The 19367-nt window shown below is 50.7% G+C and overlaps 2 protein-coding genes across 10 annotated transcripts; one reads left to right on the forward strand and one right to left on the reverse strand.

Moving 5' to 3' along the window:
* Nucleotides 1-5888: 5888 nt before the first annotated feature.
* On the reverse strand, nucleotides 5889-12103 carry LOC123345741 (zinc finger protein 501-like). 7 transcript variants are annotated; one of them, XM_044982784.1, is made up of 4 exons: nucleotides 11888-12103; nucleotides 9634-9745; nucleotides 8377-8472; nucleotides 5889-8002 (listed from the first exon to the last, which is right to left on the reverse strand). In XM_044982784.1, the coding sequence occupies exon 4, from the start codon at nucleotides 7368-7370 to the stop codon at nucleotides 6087-6089; it is 1284 nt and encodes a 427-aa protein (XP_044838719.1). In that variant the 5' UTR covers nucleotides 7371-8002; nucleotides 8377-8472; nucleotides 9634-9745; nucleotides 11888-12103; the 3' UTR covers nucleotides 5889-6086. The 7 variants fall into 7 exon arrangements, with proteins under 7 accessions (XP_044838719.1, XP_044838720.1, XP_044838721.1 ...); XM_044982785.1 differs by lacking the exon at nucleotides 9634-9745; XM_044982786.1 differs by lacking the exon at nucleotides 8377-8472.
* A 1487-nt stretch (nucleotides 12104-13590) lies between these two features.
* LOC123345728 (zinc finger protein 135-like) lies at nucleotides 13591-18289 on the forward strand. Of its 3 annotated transcripts, none has more exons than XM_044982763.1 (4): nucleotides 13591-14088; nucleotides 15725-15898; nucleotides 16051-16122; nucleotides 16347-18289. In XM_044982763.1, the coding sequence occupies exons 2-4, from the start codon at nucleotides 15760-15762 to the stop codon at nucleotides 17717-17719; spliced, it is 1584 nt and encodes a 527-aa protein (XP_044838698.1). In that variant the 5' UTR covers nucleotides 13591-14088; nucleotides 15725-15759; the 3' UTR covers nucleotides 17720-18289. The 3 variants fall into 3 exon arrangements, with proteins under 3 accessions (XP_044838698.1, XP_044838697.1, XP_044838695.1); XM_044982762.1 differs by having other exon boundaries at nucleotides 15689-15898; nucleotides 16347-18288; XM_044982760.1 differs by lacking the exon at nucleotides 13591-14088 and having other exon boundaries at nucleotides 15335-15898; nucleotides 16347-18288.
* Nucleotides 18290-19367: the final 1078 nt, after the last annotated feature.

Genomic DNA, 19367 nt, shown 5'->3' on the forward strand with positions numbered 1-19367 from the left:
TAGACAATCTGGGACTGTAGGTTCTGAGCTGTGGGGTGGAGATTGGGGAACAGGAGCTGTTCTAGCTCTGTGGATTGGTATGGCTGGTGGTCAGGAGTTTAATACCTTATTCCTGTCTCCTATTTTTGCTTTGCAGAGGTTTCTGTTTGTAATAGAAGCGTATAGTGCTGTAAGTCGCACTTTTGATTAAAATAGCCCGTGAGGGATTCTACCTAAATAGAATATAGAATTTTTTTGTATGGAAGAAAAATCTGAGTTCATGTTGCAGCCCAGGAGAACTGGGAGGAATTAGCAACTCAGTATCTGATCAGTGAGAGTCTGGGGTACTCAAAGATACAATACACTTCAGAATGTGATTTGCTCTGTACTAGTTGCACCTTAAAAAAAACAAAAACAGTTTTGGCTGCTGTGGATTCTCTAATAAGTGTCTCGGCTTGGGTGTCTTTGCAGCCCACAGATCTGCTAAACAGGAAGATGATAAAAGCAAGTCCCAAGAGGAACTTGTCCCAGCAACCACTCCTGCACCCCAGCAATGGGAGGAGGTGTTTCCCTTGGAGGCTCCCTCTACCGTCCAGCAGGACATGAACCAAGAGATGGGCATGTTGGCACTAGGTGAGCTGCACCAAAACTGAATTTACGCTGTTTAAAGGGGTTTAGATTAATGGAAGGAGGGAGAGGAAGTGCAGCTACTCCTGTCTGGTTGAAAGCAAAGTGAGAACTCTCTAGTCCTAGACTAGAGGCACTGATTATGACCCTATGATTATTTGCTAGGTGCTGTACAAACAACAAAAAGATGGTTCCTGCCTCTAGGTGCTTTCAAATTAAGTAGAAGAGAAGATTGGTGGTGGGGCAAAAAGCAATGGAAAGAAGTGACGACAAGCTGAGAGGATTATGATCAGCATGGGCCTGGATCTCTGGCCAAACTACTCTTTCCCATGATGCACTAGTCTTCCATCATGGGAGTCCCGTGCTGTAGTGCATACTGGGAAAAGTAGCTTGGCTTATAGAGGAGAATGAGGATATGAGGAAAATGAAGTACAACTCTGGTGAGGCACTGGCAGCATTTCTAAATCAAAATAATTTGATTCTTAACTGTATTTGTCAACATTTTCAAGGAGGGAGGAGCCTATTTTCCAATGAGCTCTACAAGGCGTGTGTGTTTCTTTCGCTGAACAGTAACATTGTACTCGATTTTCTTTGGCGAAGGGGAAACATGTGTTCTATTAGATATGAGTGTTCTTCCTTTTTTGTTTAGAAACTATTGTGAAAAACCAGGAGGCAATGCGGTCGCTGATGGCTGAGCTGGTGCAAAGCATGGGTGCTGTGGAGCAGAGGATCCGTAACATAGAGCAAGAGATGGGGCTGATCACTAGATTCACCCAGGAGCTAAATGAATTGGGTGAAGACAACTGGACTTGAAGGTGCTCATGGCTTGTCCAGGGTCAGGTACAAAACTAACTGCCCTGTTTGACATTTCACTGCAGCCTCCGTGGCCGTTGATCTGGGGTATAATAGTTCTTTATTGACTCTTCAATCTGTGTGTGAGGGTTGAGATTTTGTGACGCATCTAGAGAAGTTGTTAACCATCCAATTCCTGTTTAGCTCTTATGGGAATGAGGCAGCTAAGATGTAGAGTAATTTTTGCAAGTTTGAGCCGTGTGCGGGTCTCAGAAATGCAGAAATCTCCATTCTCTGCATTGGTAGACCAGAAGCCTCTAAGTTGTAGCATTTCAGAGTCAGTCGCTTCTCCTTTTCCCTAGTTGCCAAGATATTGATGGGCTCCCTAACAAAGCTTGTTGTCCTCAAAGCAAAACCATTCCCTAATTGGGTAGATTATTCTTCCTCTCACATTGGCATCAACTGATCTGGTCTCTTGGAATGCTGCCTCTGTCTAAATAGCCTGATGCATAATGAAGAAACAACGGGCTGCATTAAAGAACAAATATATTTATTGTCTCATGAACTTCTGCAGAATTGTGGTTGTATTTATAATAAAGGAAGCTTTTAGTCTCCTATCAAGAACAAATAACACTAGGGATTTGTGCACATTCCAGTTCTATCCACCACTTTCATATTCGTTTAAAGATCCCTGCAGATGCATAACTGAAAAGAAAGCATTGGCCGTTAATCTTTATTTGATCTGGGGCTCTGTTCAGTTTTTTAGTGTTCCGGCGTGGAATGTAGATGCACCTGAAATGCTTATGGAGGTGGAATATTCAACTGTTCTGGATTGGAAGGATGGATTATTTCTTTTTGTTTGACAATAAATCAGTTCAAGCAGCTTTGGCACATACCAGTGTAACACTGACTTTCACTGCTACTACATGTTTTAGTCTGTATTTCCCCTAATACCTACTCTGCTTCTGGTAACCTGAACTGTTTATAGCAGGTCAAACACTAGTTAAAATTCCTTGGCCAATAACTGATTTTTGGGAATTTGTAAAACAAGCCGGTCCATTGATAGTAGGCCAGGGATAGAAGTAGCTGATGCATTTGAAGCAATAAAATGTGTGAGATAAATTAATTGCTCTATTAGTAAACCATATTTAATGAGGTCTAGTGGTACAGATCAGCTGGTGTAAATTTTCATGGCTTAATGTAGCTCTGATAGCCTATACTAGCTGAGGATCTGCCCTAGTGTCTTAAGAACACATGCTTAAAAAAAGGATTGTTTCAGACACAAGCCCCAAATCTCTGGTTTCTCTGAGAGTTTTTGGGATGGGTGGTTCTGAGGGGAGGGGGAGGGTTGCCTGGCAGGAAAGTCTTCACTTTTCTGTTTAGCTGAATGTATTTATTCCCTTTGTGCTGTTCTGATGCTTTTGGACAGAAAGTGATCTTTGCTTTATATTTGCGTAACTAAATTGGACCATGATCACATTCATGGCACCTTAGTAAATGTTCAGCTGATTTGAAGTGGGGGGGGGAGGGGATTGAGTCATTTGATTTCTCTCTCTCAAGCTTCATAGCAAGCAGACTAGATTCTTGGGGTGCAACAGCCCCTGCTTTTCTGCAATTCCTACAAACAGGAGAGTTTGGGTAGAAGTAGTGGCATCAGTTGGGGTAGGTGACACTTAAGATTTGCTTGCTTGGGAAGCTATGGCACTATAAGGTAAGGTGTGAATTTAAACCAGTATAGTTAAATTGGTATAAATCCCTGTGTGAACACGTTTATACCAGAGTAAGTGTCCATACTGGCAGTTGCACCAATTTAATAATACCAATATAACTTCCAGTCCAGACAAACCCTAAGGCAAAAAGTCCAGCTAAACATAACTGCTGAAAACTGCATTTTGTAAATTCTGTAGTCTAAGCCCATTACATCAGTGAGCCCTGGTGCATAATGTTTTGTGTGTAGCCAGTGAAGAGTTAAGAACCTTCATGAAAACAGAATTGTCCAGTAGATACAATTCAGGACTGGCAGAGCCAGGTCTTTCAGTGACTTGCTGCATAACCTTGGACAAGTCACTCCCTTTCTGTAATATGGGAATAGGAACGCTGGAACGAAAGCTCTTAGCTGTAATTCACAGGCAAGGTATGCTGACCCCTAACCTAAAGGATGAGATGGGACTCTTGCTAAGTTTTGCCTGAATTACTTCCTGTGGCAATGAGTTCCACAGTCTTACTTTTAATTGTACATGAATTTCCTTTGATCAGTTTTGGATTTCCTACATTTTAATTTTACTGAGGGCACTAATATTTAGTGCACAGTAAGTGGGGGGGGGAAATCTACCCCATGCTAACCTGCCATGGACTGTCTGTGGACCCCACTGATGTGCATTAGTAGTTAATGGGCTTTGATTAGTCCTGTTTCAAAAAGGACTAGTTGAAAAGACATAAAACTTAATGCACATCAGCAAGGTCCACATGGAGAGAGTTCCTAGCAGGTTAGTGTGGGATACATTCACACACACGCCTTACTGTGAATTAACTGGTTCATGCAGACCAGCCCTGACATCTAGTCTGCACTACAAACCTATACGAGTACAACGGCATTGCTCAGGGGTATGAAAAATCCATACTGCTGAGTAACATAGTTATACTGACCTAACCCTGTGTATAGACAGTGCTGTTATCGGTGGGAGAGCATCTCCCATTGACATCACTGCCACCTCTTAGGGAGGTGGGTTAACTACACCAACAGGAGCCCTCTCTCCTATTGGCGTAGGAGTAGCTTCACTGGATGCTACAGCTGCATGCGTGCAATGTTTTAAATGTAGACCTGTCCTCAGTGTCCCCTTGCTCTCTCCCTTTCCATTTTTGTCATATTTCTATATATTCTTATCATGTTCCCTCTTATTTTCCTGTAAGAATTTTGGCTACATGTGAAAGTTACTCTGGCATAAGGTGAGGAGTGAATTTTAAAATGTAATAGCTGTTCCCGAATAGCTCTGTGTGGACACTTATTCCAGAAGACGAGTATCTTTTTTAGGTTTAGTTTAATCTACGTACAAAATGGATTACGCTAATTCAAATCCCTCTTGAAAGTGGATTAAACTAAACCAGAAAAAGGCGCTCTTCTTCCAGATTCAGCCTGTCCACACATGAAGTAATTCAAGCATAGCGGTTCTAGAATAACTCCAGCTGCAGAAAAGCCCTACACCGAGCCATCCCAATCTTCAAGCTCTGTCAAATTCTGGCTTTAAATTCTGCCAGGTTCTCGTATCACAAATGGAGGCGTAGAGTGCCTTCCACTTCATTTCACTTGTCCTTTCCCCCAGCAAAGGACTCTAGACAGGTGGAAAACCCAGTTCTGTACTTCTACTGCTGAGGCCAATCACAAATTAATCATGCTACACTCTGTATTAGCCAGCCTCACCCTTCACCATTCTCCACCCCAATGCAGCCAAGTGACAGATTAGACTAGAGGGCCAGACTTCTGCAGGTATGTCTACACAGCAGCTCAACACCCCTGGCTGGCCTGTGCCAGCCGGTTTCGACTGCGGGGCTATTTCATTGCTGTGTAGACATCTGGGCTCAGGATGGAGCCTGGGCTTTAGGACCCCGATGAGTGGGAGAGTCCCAGAGCTCCAGCCCCAGCCTGAGCCCAGAAGGCTACACAGCAATGAAACAGTCCCATGAGCCTGACCTGGGTGTCTAGCGGCTGCGTAGACGTGCCCTGAGAAGACCTGGGCTGGGGAGAGAGCTGGGGCTAGCTGGTGGTGGTGATGGGTGAGATTAGTAAAGCAGGTGAGTCCCTTGCCCCAGGAAATTGCTCCCCCTAATGGAGGGAGTCTAGGGCACCGTCAGTTTTAAGGTTGCCTGAAGGGGAACAAGACCTGGAGCACTGATTAAGCATCCAATTTCTGCAGTGGGGAGGCAGTGCTGGGGATGGAATTGGACCTAATTTCCTACCCACCTCTCTGTTACCAATGTGAGCAGCCCAGGGAATGAATCTTGCCTGGGGAGGAGAGGGATCTTGAGTCCCAGGAGAGGGAACAACAAAGGTTGCAGGTATTTTCTCTTCCCCGTCCTATGCTCAGCTTGCAGGGCTGCAGCAAGGGCTCAGTGGCTAGACCAGGGTCACGGATCAGCTAGAGGTGGCCTGCTCCCAGTGGGAGGAGCTGAATATCACCGATATTACTCCCATCAGTCAGGGTTATCCCCGCAAGGATTCTCTGAAGTGTAATAAGCTGACCTGAGCAAAATTTGTTGGAAACTTCTTTTCTGTGTGGAAAAATGCAGATCCACTCACTTCAAAATGTTTTGCAATTTTTTCTGTTTCATTGAATTGTTTCAACTGACCCCTTCCCAAAAAAAAATCTGAAAGCCAAAATATTCAACATTTTCAAATCAAAATTATTTTGGGGTGTGAAAATTTTCAATTTAATTTTAAAAAAGATGTTAAAGCCTCTCAAAATCCTAATGAAATGTTTCATGTAGCACAAGAGTTCAACTTGAAAGGATTTTTATTTTCAACTTTTCCGTTTCCCCCCAAAATGTTGGAACATTTTGTTTTGGGGTTAACTCAACATGATTTTTTTTTTCCTTTTTGAATTACCACCTCACTGAGAGAGCCCTTATCTGCCCAGTGCTAGTAATAAGCACTGAGCTCCAAGCAAAGCTTTTCTGGTAGCTGCAGGGTGGCATTAACGAGCTTTCTCTTGCAGGTGGATCCTCTGATGCTTAATGAGGGCAGAGCTGTCCCCAAAGCTTCTCCCGCAGTCAGGGCAGTGATAGGGTCGTTCTCCCGAGTGGGTTCTCCAGTGCTGAGCCAGGTGTGAGTTCTGATTGAAGCTTTTCCCACACTCGGGGCATTTATAGGGTCGCTCTCCTGTATGAGTCCGGCGATGGGTGGTCAGGGATGAACGGGCCGTGAAGCCCTTCCCACAGTCAGCACACTTGTAGGGTCTCTCCCCGGTGTGGACCCGGCAGTGCTGGGCCAGATGGGACCTCACAGCAAATCCTTTCCCACACTCGGCACATTTGTAGGGTCGCTCACCCGTGTGAGTCCGGCTGTGCTGTGAGAGGTGAGCGCTGCGGGCGAATCCTTTCCCACATTCAAGGCATTTGTAAGGTTTCTGGCCCCTGTGGGTGCCCTGATGCTCCAGGAGATTGGAGCTGACATTGAAGCTTTTCCCGCAGTCAGGGCATTTGTAGGGTCGCTCCCCTTTGTGCAGCCGCTGGTGGGCAATCAGGGCTGAGCTCTCATTAAAGCTCCTCTCGCACTCGGCGCATTTGTAGGGCTTCTGCCCTGTGTGGATCCTCTGATGTTTAATGAGGTTGGAGCTGACATTAAAGCTCTTCCCGCAATCGGTGCATTTATAGGGTCTCTCTCCGGAGTGGATTCGCTGATGCACCACCAAGACTGAGCTGACCCGGAAGCTCTTTCCGCATTCAGGGCATTTGTAGGGGCGCTCGCCCGTGTGGCTCCTCTGATGTGCCACCAGGCGAGAGCTGACCCCAAAGCCCTTCCCGCAGTCGGCGCAGCGATAGGGCTCCTCTCCTGAGTGTGTCCCCTGATGCTGAGTCAGGTGAGCCAGCTGGGTGAAGCCTCTCCCACAGTCAGGGCATATGTAGGGGCGCTCCCCAGTGTGGATCCTCAGGTGGGCACTAAGGGTCGAGCTCCGGTTGAAGCTTTTCCCACAGTCAGGGCACTGGTGGCATTTCTCTGCCTTGTGGGTGCTCCACTGGGCATCAGGTTGGGCACCTTCCCCTTCTCTTTGCTGCACCCAGAGTTGCCTTACATCTCCTCCTTGGAGAAAAGATTTATCCTCTCTCCCCCCTGGAAGATTTCCTTCCTCCTCTTTCTCCCACCCACCCTGACTCTCACTGGCTTCTCTCGGGCAAATGTGCCCCTCTGCTTTCTCGGCTTCTGCTGACTCAGGGCTTCCCCACAGCAGGTTTGCCTCCTCGTTCGCACTTGTTGCCATCCCTGGTTTACAGAGAGAATCCACATACAAGACATTTCCCCCCCCCCCCAATCGGGGGGAGGAACAGGACAAAAAAAACCCCAATTCCTGTGTGGAATTCTCTGCCCTGTGCTATGCAGGTCAGGTTAGATGATCCCTTCTGGCTTTAGAATCTATTATACCAAGATAATGTATTGGGGAGCCTGGACTAAACCATCCCCCAGTCCTTCACCACAGGGGACTCCTCCTGCTTTGCTTCCCTTCCCATCTCAACAGGCAGAGCAAGGGTTGGTAGCTGCTTTCAGGCAGAAAGGGTAAAAAGCCCCAGGCAACATTTGCCCGGAAACTAGGACAGGTGTTTGCAATACCTCTCAGGGAACGTCTAGATAATACTTAGGCCGGCCCTGAGTGCCGGGGACTGGACTAGATGATCTCTCGAGGTCCCTTCCAGTTCGGTGATGAGCTACCTGAGAAGGGCAGACGTGGGGAAGCTCACAAGGACTCAATGCAAATCCAGGCGCTGGGCTTCTCTCCCAGATGGTCTCTGAGCTGGTTTAACTGGTTCTTCACCTGGGCGGGTGCCTCCCCTGGAGATCCAGTGCCTACAGCTCTTCCCCTGGCTCCATGCAGGTCAGGTTTAAGGATGGGGAATCCTGCTCAGGGGAGAGAGAGAACAGGTGAGATCAGGGTTGGTTACAGATTCCTGGAGTCCCTGTTATACAGGCGCTGGGATTTTAAACCCTGCCCCTACGTTTGCCAGAGAGGATATGTAACATGAAGCAGATGGGAAATGCCCATGGAGATGCCCTTTGGCAAAGCCCAGCATGTGGGAGCTGATGTGCAGTGGTTCAAGTAAGGGATTCAGAGATCTCCACACACAGGTGGGAGTTAGTGATTCAGCCCAGCACAAGGATTAAATCTCTTGGCCATTTCTAACCTTCCCATCACTGACTAGAGAGTCCTAGGAGCCTGGCCTACTGCTCTCCCTGGGTATGTCCTCAGAACAAAGAGAGAGATGTGTTCTTACCTTGGGTTAAAGGTGCAAACACAGCAACTCGGCCTTTGACTGTGGTTAGCAGTTCAAGTTGCACCCCAGGCTTTAGGAACAGGATGTCCTCCGTTGCTGTTACCCGTAGGAATGGTAAACAAGCTGTGTTTGATTTAAGGTCATGCTTGAAAACGGGTTTTCCTTTCGTGTTCTCAAAGTGTATAACACCCTGTAGCTACCCAGTTAACCCAGAAGTATCACAGACAGACAGAGAGAGGTGGTTGGGTTCTAATTGAATTTTCAAGGTCATTTGACATTGGGAGTGAATCCAAATTAAGAACACAACTCTTTTCCATGGGAGACATTGCCTCAGGTTATTAAAAAGGATTTGCCCCCACCCCCGATATTTGAATGCAACAATTTGCTTCTCCCTTTGCTCTCTGTTCACACCAACTGCAGTGGAACCACTCCAAGGCCTGGTCTACACTTAAGAGTTAGCTTGGTGTAGCTATGCCGGTCAGGGGTGTGAAAAAAACCCTATGGCAACCTAAGACCCTGTGTAGACACAGCTGTCAATGGAAGAATGCATTTGGGGGGGGTTCCTACACTGACAAACCCCCCTTCCGTTATTGCAGGCTACATCTACACTACAGGGTTATGCCTCTGTAGCTACAACGACGTAGTCTAGACATATCCCCAATTTACATCAGTGCAGTTGAGATCAGAATCAGGCCCCAACTGCTACACAGGCTCAGCCTGTGTAAAGGACTTGTCTATATTAGTTAGTTAATTGACTGCTAATTAGCACATTATTAACATGGTTGTAAAGGCTGTCCCTTAGGGGCACGTCCCAGGATACAAACTTGGCATGGTTTAGGCTGCTGGTGTCCTGAGAACACCACCTATCACGCTGACTGCTTTTGCATCATTGTTTTCTTGTGTTCATCTGTCTGTTTCTTGTCTTATACGTAGGCCTAGTCTACACTGGAAGAAGTGTACCAGATAATTCTTCCAGGATAAGCGTGTCCACACAGGAAGCTATTGTGGGGTATCTATTCCGGTCAAATTCCTCATGTAGACAAACCCTTAACCACAGCGTGCTGACCTGATACTGATCACAGCTTGTCCCTGTCTGCGCAGACTACAAAGTAGTCCAAGATCATGTTCTAACAGTGCCTTAAGACAAGCTCGGGGGGCTTGGGGCAGGCTACTCCCTGCTGAGGGATCTTTCCAGACCAAGCCAGATCATGCACTGGACGAAGAGTTTTCTTGTCAAGAACCCTCAAAGGACAATACCTGCAATGACAAGCTGATGTTCCAAGGCAGGTGCGTACCTAGTACAAGTCACCACTTGGCCATGTATCTATCCCCCCCGTCTTTTCTCTCAGTGTCGATGCCGAATTGATCCCTGCAGCCAAGGAAAAGTTTGGAGAAATCAGGTTGAAAAATCAGGGGCTGCAAAAAAGTTAGTGATTTGATTCAGCTCCTCTGCAACTTCCCTTCTTCCCCCAGCACTTGGAGTGACTTACAGGACCCTATTAATAGGGTCCTGTGACCCTAGTATATAAGCACCTCACAAACTTTAATGCATTAAATTCAGCTGGAGCTTAAATTCAGCTGGAGCTAACGGGAACAGAGCTCTGGTAATTATTTTCAAACCAGGGGGAGTCCCAGTGGAGCAGAAGCCCTGGGGCTCTGGGAAATACTCAGGGAGAATTTAAGCCCTGTGTATTTCTCATTGCTACACCCCTCGGAGGTGGGCAAGATTTGTAAAGGAATTTAGGCATCTAATTCCCAAGGTCCCATGCAGCCTATGACGGAGCAGGGAACTCCTCAGCCCCAAACTGGTGCTGACCCAAACTGGGCCACCCTTCTTGTGTCCTAATTCTCCTCCTTCCTCTGCTCCCCCTAATCTCGGGAACCGCTGGATCAAATGTCCCCAAATTCGCACCGCTAACCCTACCCTTAGCCCTCATGATGCACGGCAATTTTCAGGACAACCTGAGCACCCGTATGGATTTTAGAGCACTTGGAAAAATCAGCGCTTTGACAAAACCAGCTGGCCACATGTGACGCAACTCTCTGCCTGCACCTGCTCCACAGCCTCCGTTCATCTGTCTCCTGCCTGTCTTCCTCTCCGATTGCAAACTCACTGGGGCAATGATTTGTGCCACACAACATTGGAGGGGCCTGTATGTTAGGCACTGTACAAACTCTGGCCCTGATCCTGGAAAGACGTAAATAAACCCAGCAGATTTCCATTGATTTCAATGAGCACCTCTCGCCCGAGTTAACAGCTGCTGGGGCTAGAGTCTTCATAGGAATAGGGCTGGAGTTATGCGGTGCCTCCCACAACCGAGTCTTATTGACCGTGACGCAGGGGTTCTCACACTGGCGGTCATGAGGTTATTACATGGGGGGTCGCGAGCTGTCAGTGTCCACCCGAAACCCTGCTTTGTCTCCAGCATTTATAATGGTGTTAAATATACAAAAAAAAAAGTGTTTTTTAGTTTATAAGCGGGGGGTCGCACTCAGAGGCTTGCTACGTGAATGGGATCACCAGTATAAAAGTTTGAGAGCCGCTGCCCTAGCACAAATAATTAAAACGGGGGTTACCATCTCCCTCGCCACTGGGCATTAGGAGGAGAGAGAAAAAGGACATTTTCTCATGGATGTTTTATGCATTTGTGCAGGTAGGGTAACCAGCTGTCCTGATTTTATAGGGACAGTCCCAATTTTGGGGTTTTTCTCTTATACGGGCACCTCTTACCCACACATTCCTGTCCCAATTCTTCACACTTGCTAGCTGGTCACCTGGTGTGCAGTGCTTAGACACGGGGGAGATAATCACTCGAGAGCAGTGAGTCTCAACCTGGGGGCTGCTGGCGGCCAGTCAGCACACAGCTGTGGCCCATGTGCCGTCCTCAGGGCCATACAGGTAGTATCTATATTCTGTGGATGGGGCCCACTTAACGTAACATACAGAGAGCTGCATGTGCAGCCCACAATGGTAAACAGGTTGAGATCCACTGCTCTAGAGGGATGGTAAACAGATAAATTAGCAGACTAGACTCTAATTAGAAAATAATTAGAGCGAGGGATCCGTCATCATCGATCAATAAGGATCAAGAGAAAGAACCAAGTGAATGGATCTAGGAGTTGGGAACCTCTCTCCCCATTTATGGCTCCTGCTCTGGACTCTCCTTCCACTTGGCCTGGGAGGCTAATTTGTAATGAAAGAGGTGCCAGGGCTCAAGCAGTTTTTGTACATGCATAACTGACATGGCAACCCTAGAGGTGCCGGGGCTCTGAGCTGCCAACCCTAGAGGTGCCGGGGCTCTGAGCTGCCGACCCTAGAGGTGCCGGGGCTCTGAGCTGCCGACCCTAGAGGTGCCGGGGCTCTGAGCTGCCGACCCTAGAGGTGCCCGGGCTCTGAACTGCCAGGCCCAGAGGTGCCAGGGCTCTGAACTGCCCGGCAAGCAGAGTGGGGGGGGGGATGAGATGGGAGTCACTTTCCTGCCCAGCCCGTTCCCCCAGGTCTCCCCATCACCTGCAGGCTCCGGCTCAGGAGCTGGTGTCCGCAGAGCCTGGGGAGCCCCAGGGGGCAGGTTCCAGCCACCGGAGAAAGTCCCCACCTGGGGTGGGCACAGAGGGGGCTTGGATGAAGGTCTCCCCCTGGTCCACACCCCACTGAAGGGGCAGCAGCTGCTCAGCCGCCGCTGCATCCGTCTCAGCCAGGAAACTTGTGCTGAACCGAGGAGAAAGAGAGACAAGGAGCGAGGGAGCCGCCTCCCCTTAGCACCGCCAGAGCCCTCTGGTGGGGACAGCTTCGGAGCCGCAGCCAGAAAATCCTAATGCTGGGGAAGTAGGGACGGTATTGAAGCCACCGCACGTTCTTATGAGCCAGCAGGTGATGCTTTTTCTATGAGGGGCACAGGCATCGCCAGATTGGCTCAGCCTTGAGGTCCTAGTTCAGTCTCTGCTAGTGATCGGTCCCCGATGAGGCAGAGGAAGGGCTCAGAAACCTGCAGTAGCAGATGTGAGGTAATAACAAATAAGACCAGGCTTTTAACCCGCTCTTTTCCATTGCCTGTCAGCTTGGTCGCTAATAGTTAGAGGCCCTGTCCCAGCCATCTTGACACTTTTTGGTGGGGGGGGGAACTTGGCACTTGCCATCAGTTGGCAAGAACAACGGGACAAATGCACAGTTTGGCCAAAAAAACGGGGTGCAACCCCTAGCGGGGTGTGGAGGAACATGGCGGGAGGGGGAAAACAGCAGCACCACCCCGTGTGGCAGGGAGGGCTCAGGAGAGCGGCTTGGGATAGGATGGCCCCATGTGCAGGCGGCCGGCGGGGGCGGGGGTGGGTCTCAGGCGGGCCCTGCATGTGGGGAAAGGGAGAGGGGGCCTTGGGCCAGCCCCACGTGCAGGGGTTGACGGGTGCTCAGAGCAGCCCCACACACAGGAGGGAGGGGGCTCTTGGGCCGACCCCGGGGGGGTGTCCAGTTTTTCCTTTGGGAAAATATGGTCACCCTGTTTCTTAGCCAGAAGCATCATAACACTGGCTACTCTTGATCTCAGGCAGAGCAGGGAGCCCACGGGAACGCCGCTGCCCAGCATGATAGGATGTGGTCTCCGCACACCTGCAGCCTCATTGCTGTCAAGTGTTTTGCAGGTCCCAGGGCACAAGAGAGGCTTAAGGAGGGCTTTGCAGGAGGCTAAGTGGGTGTGAACAGGGTGAACGCACTAACCCCGGAGATGGTTTGCGAATGGAACAGGTGGGTGACGGAGCCTGCACCCCATGGGCCTCCCCGGAGTCAGGAGTGGCAGCAATCTGAGAGTTTGCACTCGCTGGCTGGCTCCGGGGCAGGGGCTGGGACCACATCTGTGTTGAGAGGAGGTCACCGCGGCGGCACGGAGCTGTTAGCGCTCATGGGCGGATCCCTTCTGGGGCGTAGGTCTGTCCCGGGGAGGGCATAGGGTGAGCACAGGGTGAGCAGATAGCAAGAGTGAAAAGTGGGGACAGGGGTGGGGCAATAGGCGCCTGTATAAGACAAAGCCCCAAATATTGAGACTTTCCCTATAAAACCAGGACATCTGGTCACCCCGAGGAGGCGCTAGGGAAGAGGGTTTCCCGATCTGCCCCCACTAGAGGGCTCTGGGTTACAGCTCAAAGCAAGGCTGGGCTACTTCCTATCTCTCTGCCTTGGCCACGAGTTTCCTGCTGTGAATCTGATCAGGAGATAACTGAACTTCCTGGGTTGGGCAGGGCTGGCACAGCTGGAGAGAGAGATTGAAGGAGCCGCTGCAGCCGAGAGAGTGGGAACTGGCCTCTTAGGGCACCCCAGGGGGACACGACACCCAGGGGGAAGGGCTGGGGCTGGGCAGGAAAGTGACTCTGCACCAACAGCCCCATCTCTGCTCCCCCTCCCGCAAGTCCCAGAGCTGCTGCCCTCCCTGACCCACTCCGGGTCTCGGCTACAGGAGAGCAAAGGCCCCAAGGGCATAGGCCAGGGATCATCTCTCTGAGGAGTAATAAGTGGAGAGGGTGGTTCCCAGCCACCCAGCCCACCCAGATCTGCTCCCTGCGTCATCCCTGGCCTGATTGGCTTTCCTGGGAACAAGGTGTCGGTGCGGAGAGAGGACAAACCAGGTCTGCCTCATTAGTCACAGACGGGCCTCAGGGAGAGGAATTCCTCCGCAGCCACTCCTTGGAACCCGCTGTAGCTGGAGTGCACAGCCGCACGGACAGGTAAGGTTGGGCTGAAATTGTGAAGCCAGTTGTCCAGTTGCTTACAACAGTGGATCTCAACGGGGGTACGTTTCCCCCCCCCCCACGGGGGTACTGAGAGAGCTTCCAGCGGGGACGTCAGCTCCTCTAGATAGTTGCCTAGTTTTACAACAGGCTACATCGAAAGCACTAGCAAAGTCAGTGCAAACTAAAATTGCAGACAGACAGTGTACTTGTTTATACTGTTCCATAGACTATACACTGAAATGTAAGGACAATATTTATAGTCCAGTTGATTCATTTTCTAATTACATGGTAGAAATGAGAAAGGCAGCAATTTTTCAGTGCTAGTAGCTGTGACGCTTTCGTATTTTTATGTCTGATTTTGTAAGCAAGTCGTTTTTCAGTGAGGTGAAACTCGGGGTATGCAAGACAAATCAGACTCCTGAAAGGGGGACAGGAGTCTGGAAAGGTTGAGAGCCACTGGTTTACACCACACTCAGTGCTACTAGCTGAGCCTCAGCTCTGATCCAGCCTGGCACTGCTTAGGTTCATCTTTTGGGCTGAAAGTCTTTGCTCAGGGGGTGAATTTAGTTTGGCAAAGTTTCAGGATAAAACCTCTGTGCCTTTTCCTGAGAAGCAGCCGTGGTGGAAGGCCAAGTTACAACCTGCATCAGTATTTCAACACTTCCGTCACCTTGGGACACAAATGTTTATGTAGGCTCATAAACACCTATTCTGCTGTAGCTTTGCTGTCAGAGCTGAATAAAAGATTGTTGTGCAGACACACTGAATTTTTCCCCCGCTTTGATGAGAATTGTTTCCTCACTTGGGGGTCAGTTCCGTGGACACTCACAAACTGATTGATTCTAAGTGTGTCAGGCTAAACTTCTTAGCCTTTGTTTTGAGCAGGGGCCGTGGAGATGAGAAGAATCACGTTTTGCCATTTTAAAAGTGTCAGAGCTTGACCAATTCCAGTACCTTTGGGGCTGGAAATGTTACGTTTGACAGAGAGAATTCCCAGGTCAGGCGCTTTCCTCTCCGTCGTCTGGTGAAAATCTGTTTGGACGCAGATTTGTTATGAGAGTTCAGTCAATGTCTCTTGTGCGGGAACACAGATTATTTCCCCCTTTGATAAGGTTTGTTTCCTCACGGAGGAGCTGAGCCCGGTAATGCGCACACCCACTTGTTTGGCACTGTGTGAACGGTCCCATTAACATTGTTTAATTTAGTGAGAGAGTTTGAAAATATCTCAGGCCTGGTGTGGGAGTGGCGTTGTGCTGGAATAAAAAGACAAAGGCCGGGATCTTTAAATTCAGGAGCCTAAATTTAGGCTCCTGAATCCATATTCTGGCACCTGGGTAAGTGGCCTATTCTCAAAAGTTCTGGGAACTCAGAAATGAAATCCAGTGACGCTCGCTCGAGACTTGTAAAAACCAGGATGCGTATTCAGGATACGGCTCGAGGAGGAGGCTATTTTTAAAAAACCACATTTCATGTGTTACGTCCGAATGACGGAGTCTTGAGTTTCCGTCTGCAGGAAATGCGCAAAGGGGAAATCGGTGCAAAATGGACTAAAGCTGTGGCTGAAACGTCCCCATTTGCGCTTCTCACCTGACAGGCTGCAGAAGAACATCCATTCCATGTTTCGCTCCAGGTTGTCCTGTCCTGCCTGGAGGGCAGGAAAAGGGAATGGCTGCAGCAAAGGCAGTGACCTTCGAGGAGGTGGCTGTGTATTTCACCGCGGAAGAATGGGCTCTGCTGGACCCCGCTCAGAGAGCCCTCTACAGGGACGTCATGCAGGAGAACTATGAGAATGTGACCTGGCTGGGTAAGTCACTATGGGCGTTTCCCATCTACTCGGGTTGCAGGGCCTCGCTGGCAAACATAGGGCTGGGATCTTCCCAGCAGCTTCTGTGTAAGGAGGAAACCGGGACTCTGTAACCAGCCCTGATCTCTCCTGTTCTCTCTTCCCCTGGGCAGGATTCCCCATCCCTAAACCTGACCTGATCTCCCACATGGAGCGAGGGGAACAGCTGTGGGTGCACCAAGCAGGTATTCCCTCCCTTCCCCCATCCTCTGTGCCATGGTATCGATGCTGAAGCTCAGGAGTTTCCAGCTGTGGGGAGGAGTTTGGGGAAGATTCAGCTACTGAGTGTTCAGCTGATCCAAAAGCTTCTGCCTATGTGACAAACCCTTTGCCGATCCCCTTTCCCCGGGGCCCCTCCCTCCCCAGCGCAGGGAGTGACTCATGCTGGGTTCTCTCCTTCCCCCCGCAGGTGATGGGACAGCCAGTGAGAACGAGGAGGAGAATCCCCAGCAGGGAGGCCCTGAGTTGGCAGAACCACATGGGACATTCTCGGGAAGGTCCCAGGGGAACGTTTGCCAGACAGAAGCTAGCGAGAGTCAGGGCAGGTCGGAGGAGCAGTGGGGAAACCTGCCCGGGGGGAGAGAGGGTAAATCCTGTCCTGAAGAGGGATGTTTCAAGAAACTCAAACAGCTCCTGGACCTTAAGGGGAAGCACAACAGAGGGACGGGAAATGCAGGCACTGAACGTGGGCAGGGCTCACGAGAGATGCTCCGTCTGGGAACCCACCTGGAAGACGCATCCCACAGTTGTGGGCGAAGTCTCCAGCAGAGTTTGGTGCCTCCAGAACATCCAAGCAGGACCCTCCATCGATGTCTCCACTGTGGGAAAAGCTTCCGCTGGAGATCACATCTTCTGAGACATCAGACGGTGCACAAGGATGGGAAAAGCTCCAGCCCCGGCGCAGCCTGCACCATCCAGCAGAGAATCCTCTCGGGGCAGAAACCCTGCCAGTGCCCCGACTGCGGGAGAAGCTTTGTTCGGAGGTCAACCCTCGTGGCACATCAGAAGCTCCACACGGGAGAGAGGCCCTACAAATGCCCTGACCTGCAGAGGAAACCTTTCCTGCGTCCAGAATCCAGGAAACACTTTGCCGAGAACTCGGCCCGGACGAAGCACCGGCGATTCCACCCGGGAGAGAGTCCCTACACGTGCCCAGACTGCGGGAAAGGATTCAGCCTATGCGTCAACCTCGCGATGCACCGGAGGGTCCACACGAGCCAGCGCCCCTTTTTGTGTCCTGACTGTGGAATGGGCTTCAACCAGAGAGCCAAGCTCACGGTGCACCAGAGGGCCCACGAGAGGGAGCGACCCGACTGCAGGAAAAGCTTCGGCCGGCAGGCACCCCTGGAGCAGCCCGCGAGAGCCCATTGCGGGGCAAAGCCCCGTGTCTGCGCCAGCTCTGGGAAAAGATTCATCGACGCCTTTGCCCTGATTGAGCGCCAGAGGGGCCACACGGGAGAGAGGCCCGACAAACGCCACGAGGGCGGGGAAAGCTTCAGCCAGCGCTCCGACCTGGCCCAGTGCTCTTCGGCCCCAGAGGAGGGGCCCTGCTGCAAAGGCACAGGCCTGCCAAAACACAGGGCGGCGGAGAGACCCTACCGCTGCCTCGACTGCGGCAGGACCTTCATCAGACGCACCAACCTGCTCTCCCACCGGTGTGGCCACACGGACGAGCAGCCCTACAGGTGCTCATATTGCGGGAAGAGCTTCAGCCTATGTTTCAACCTTGCAATGCATAGGAGAGTCCATGCCGGCAAGCGACGCAATCCATGCCCCAACTGAGGCAGCGCCTTCAACCAGAGATCTGACCTCATGGTGCACTGGAGACTCCACGTCAATCAGTCTTCAGAAGAGCAGGTTGGAAAATAGGGTTTTCTTTTGGGGTCTTTTCCCCTCCATGGAGAATTTTAACTTTTCAGTGAAATTTCTAATGCAGAAACATTTTGGCCAAGAACGGAAATCTTCGCTGTGGTGCCACATCAGAGTTGTAGTTCACGCATGCTCCCATTCTCCTCTCTAGGCCTGTCTCTCGGTCAGCCTGCCTTGCCCGTGCTACACCATGGACTCCCCTCTTGATTTCAATGGGACTTAGGCACTTCTCTGTGTTATATTCTGGGCATACACGCCGAGACAGTCAATAAAAGCATAAATCCTCTCAGTGGAAGGTTGCTGTGTAACACAACTTCATTTCGTAGAATTCAGTGTGGCTCATACACAACAAACCAAAAACAGAGAGAGACAAAGCAGGCTGCTCTCTGAGACCGAGAGGAACAACTCACCCTTGCACTAAGCTGGCTTTCTGCGGCCTGACTCTTACTGCAAGCTTCCCTAGAGCCCCTAGCCTGCTCGCAGGACCAGAAACCCCCACCACACCTGAAGTGCTAGCTTGCCCTCCCAATGCAGTCCTGGATGCACCACAGTCTGTATCTTGAGGTCCTTAGTGGCTGACAGTCAAAGAGCTTACAGTTCAAAAGACAAGGGGTAACAGGTGGATGAGGTTGGATGGGAGGTGGGGAAATCTAATGGGATGCGCACGGTCCTTAGCCAGCTGGAACCTCACCCGGCTCACTCCCGGGTGGGATGGGTTGGATTGACTGCACGGTTACGTTTGAATCGGCCCCCTCCGCCCTGAAATGCTGCAGCTGACCATACCCAGGAAGGAACCTGCATGAGACAAGCCCCACCCGATGGGCTGGGAATCCAGATGCCCCCCGAGCTTCCAGCACTGAAGCCAGAGTGTGACAAGGACTCTGTTACCCCCCCCGGGCATCCCCTTTATCTGCCTTGTCCTGCATGGGGAGGACAGACTGTCTGCCCCTCTCCACCGTGCACCCCCCCCCCAAGAGGATAATTAAAGTCTCAGCTGGGATCAGCACCCCTGACCCTGCAGAAACCAGCCTTTTCCTGAGAGAGCGGCTGCCAGCAGAGAATAGGGTGACCAGACAGCAAGTGTGAAAAATCAGGATGGGGTTGGGGGGTAATAAAGCCCCAAATAGTGGGACTGTCCCTATAAAATCAGGACATCTGGTCACCCTAGCAGAGAAGGGGTTAACATGATGACACCCTGTAACCACAACAGCTGATTTCTTAACTCCCGCTAAACCCTGGCCCTGGGATTTCTTGAGTAGTGGGGTCGCAGTGTCTCCGTGCTTTTCCATCCCCTTAGAACGGCTGGGGTGGCCCCATGGGCTTGGTTCTGCCTGAAACAGGCCAGGTTCTGGGCTGCGAGTTGGGGGAGGGGATGGGTCTTCCCACTCCCAGAGTCCTGTGCCCTGAAGGAAGAGGAGTCACCCCAATGGGCCTGGATTGGGCTGAAACAGGGCCTCTAGGAAAGTCTCTCTGGGATCGGAGTCTTGAACCCTGGATCCTGGCTGGGTTTGGCCCTTCCAGCCCTGCAGGGCCCTAGGACCCCAGGTCTGAGCCCCAGATA

The sequence above is a fragment of the Mauremys mutica genome, chromosome 12, assembly GCF_020497125.1.
Source record: "Mauremys mutica isolate MM-2020 ecotype Southern chromosome 12, ASM2049712v1, whole genome shotgun sequence".
NCBI lineage: Eukaryota > Metazoa > Chordata > Testudines > Geoemydidae > Mauremys > Mauremys mutica.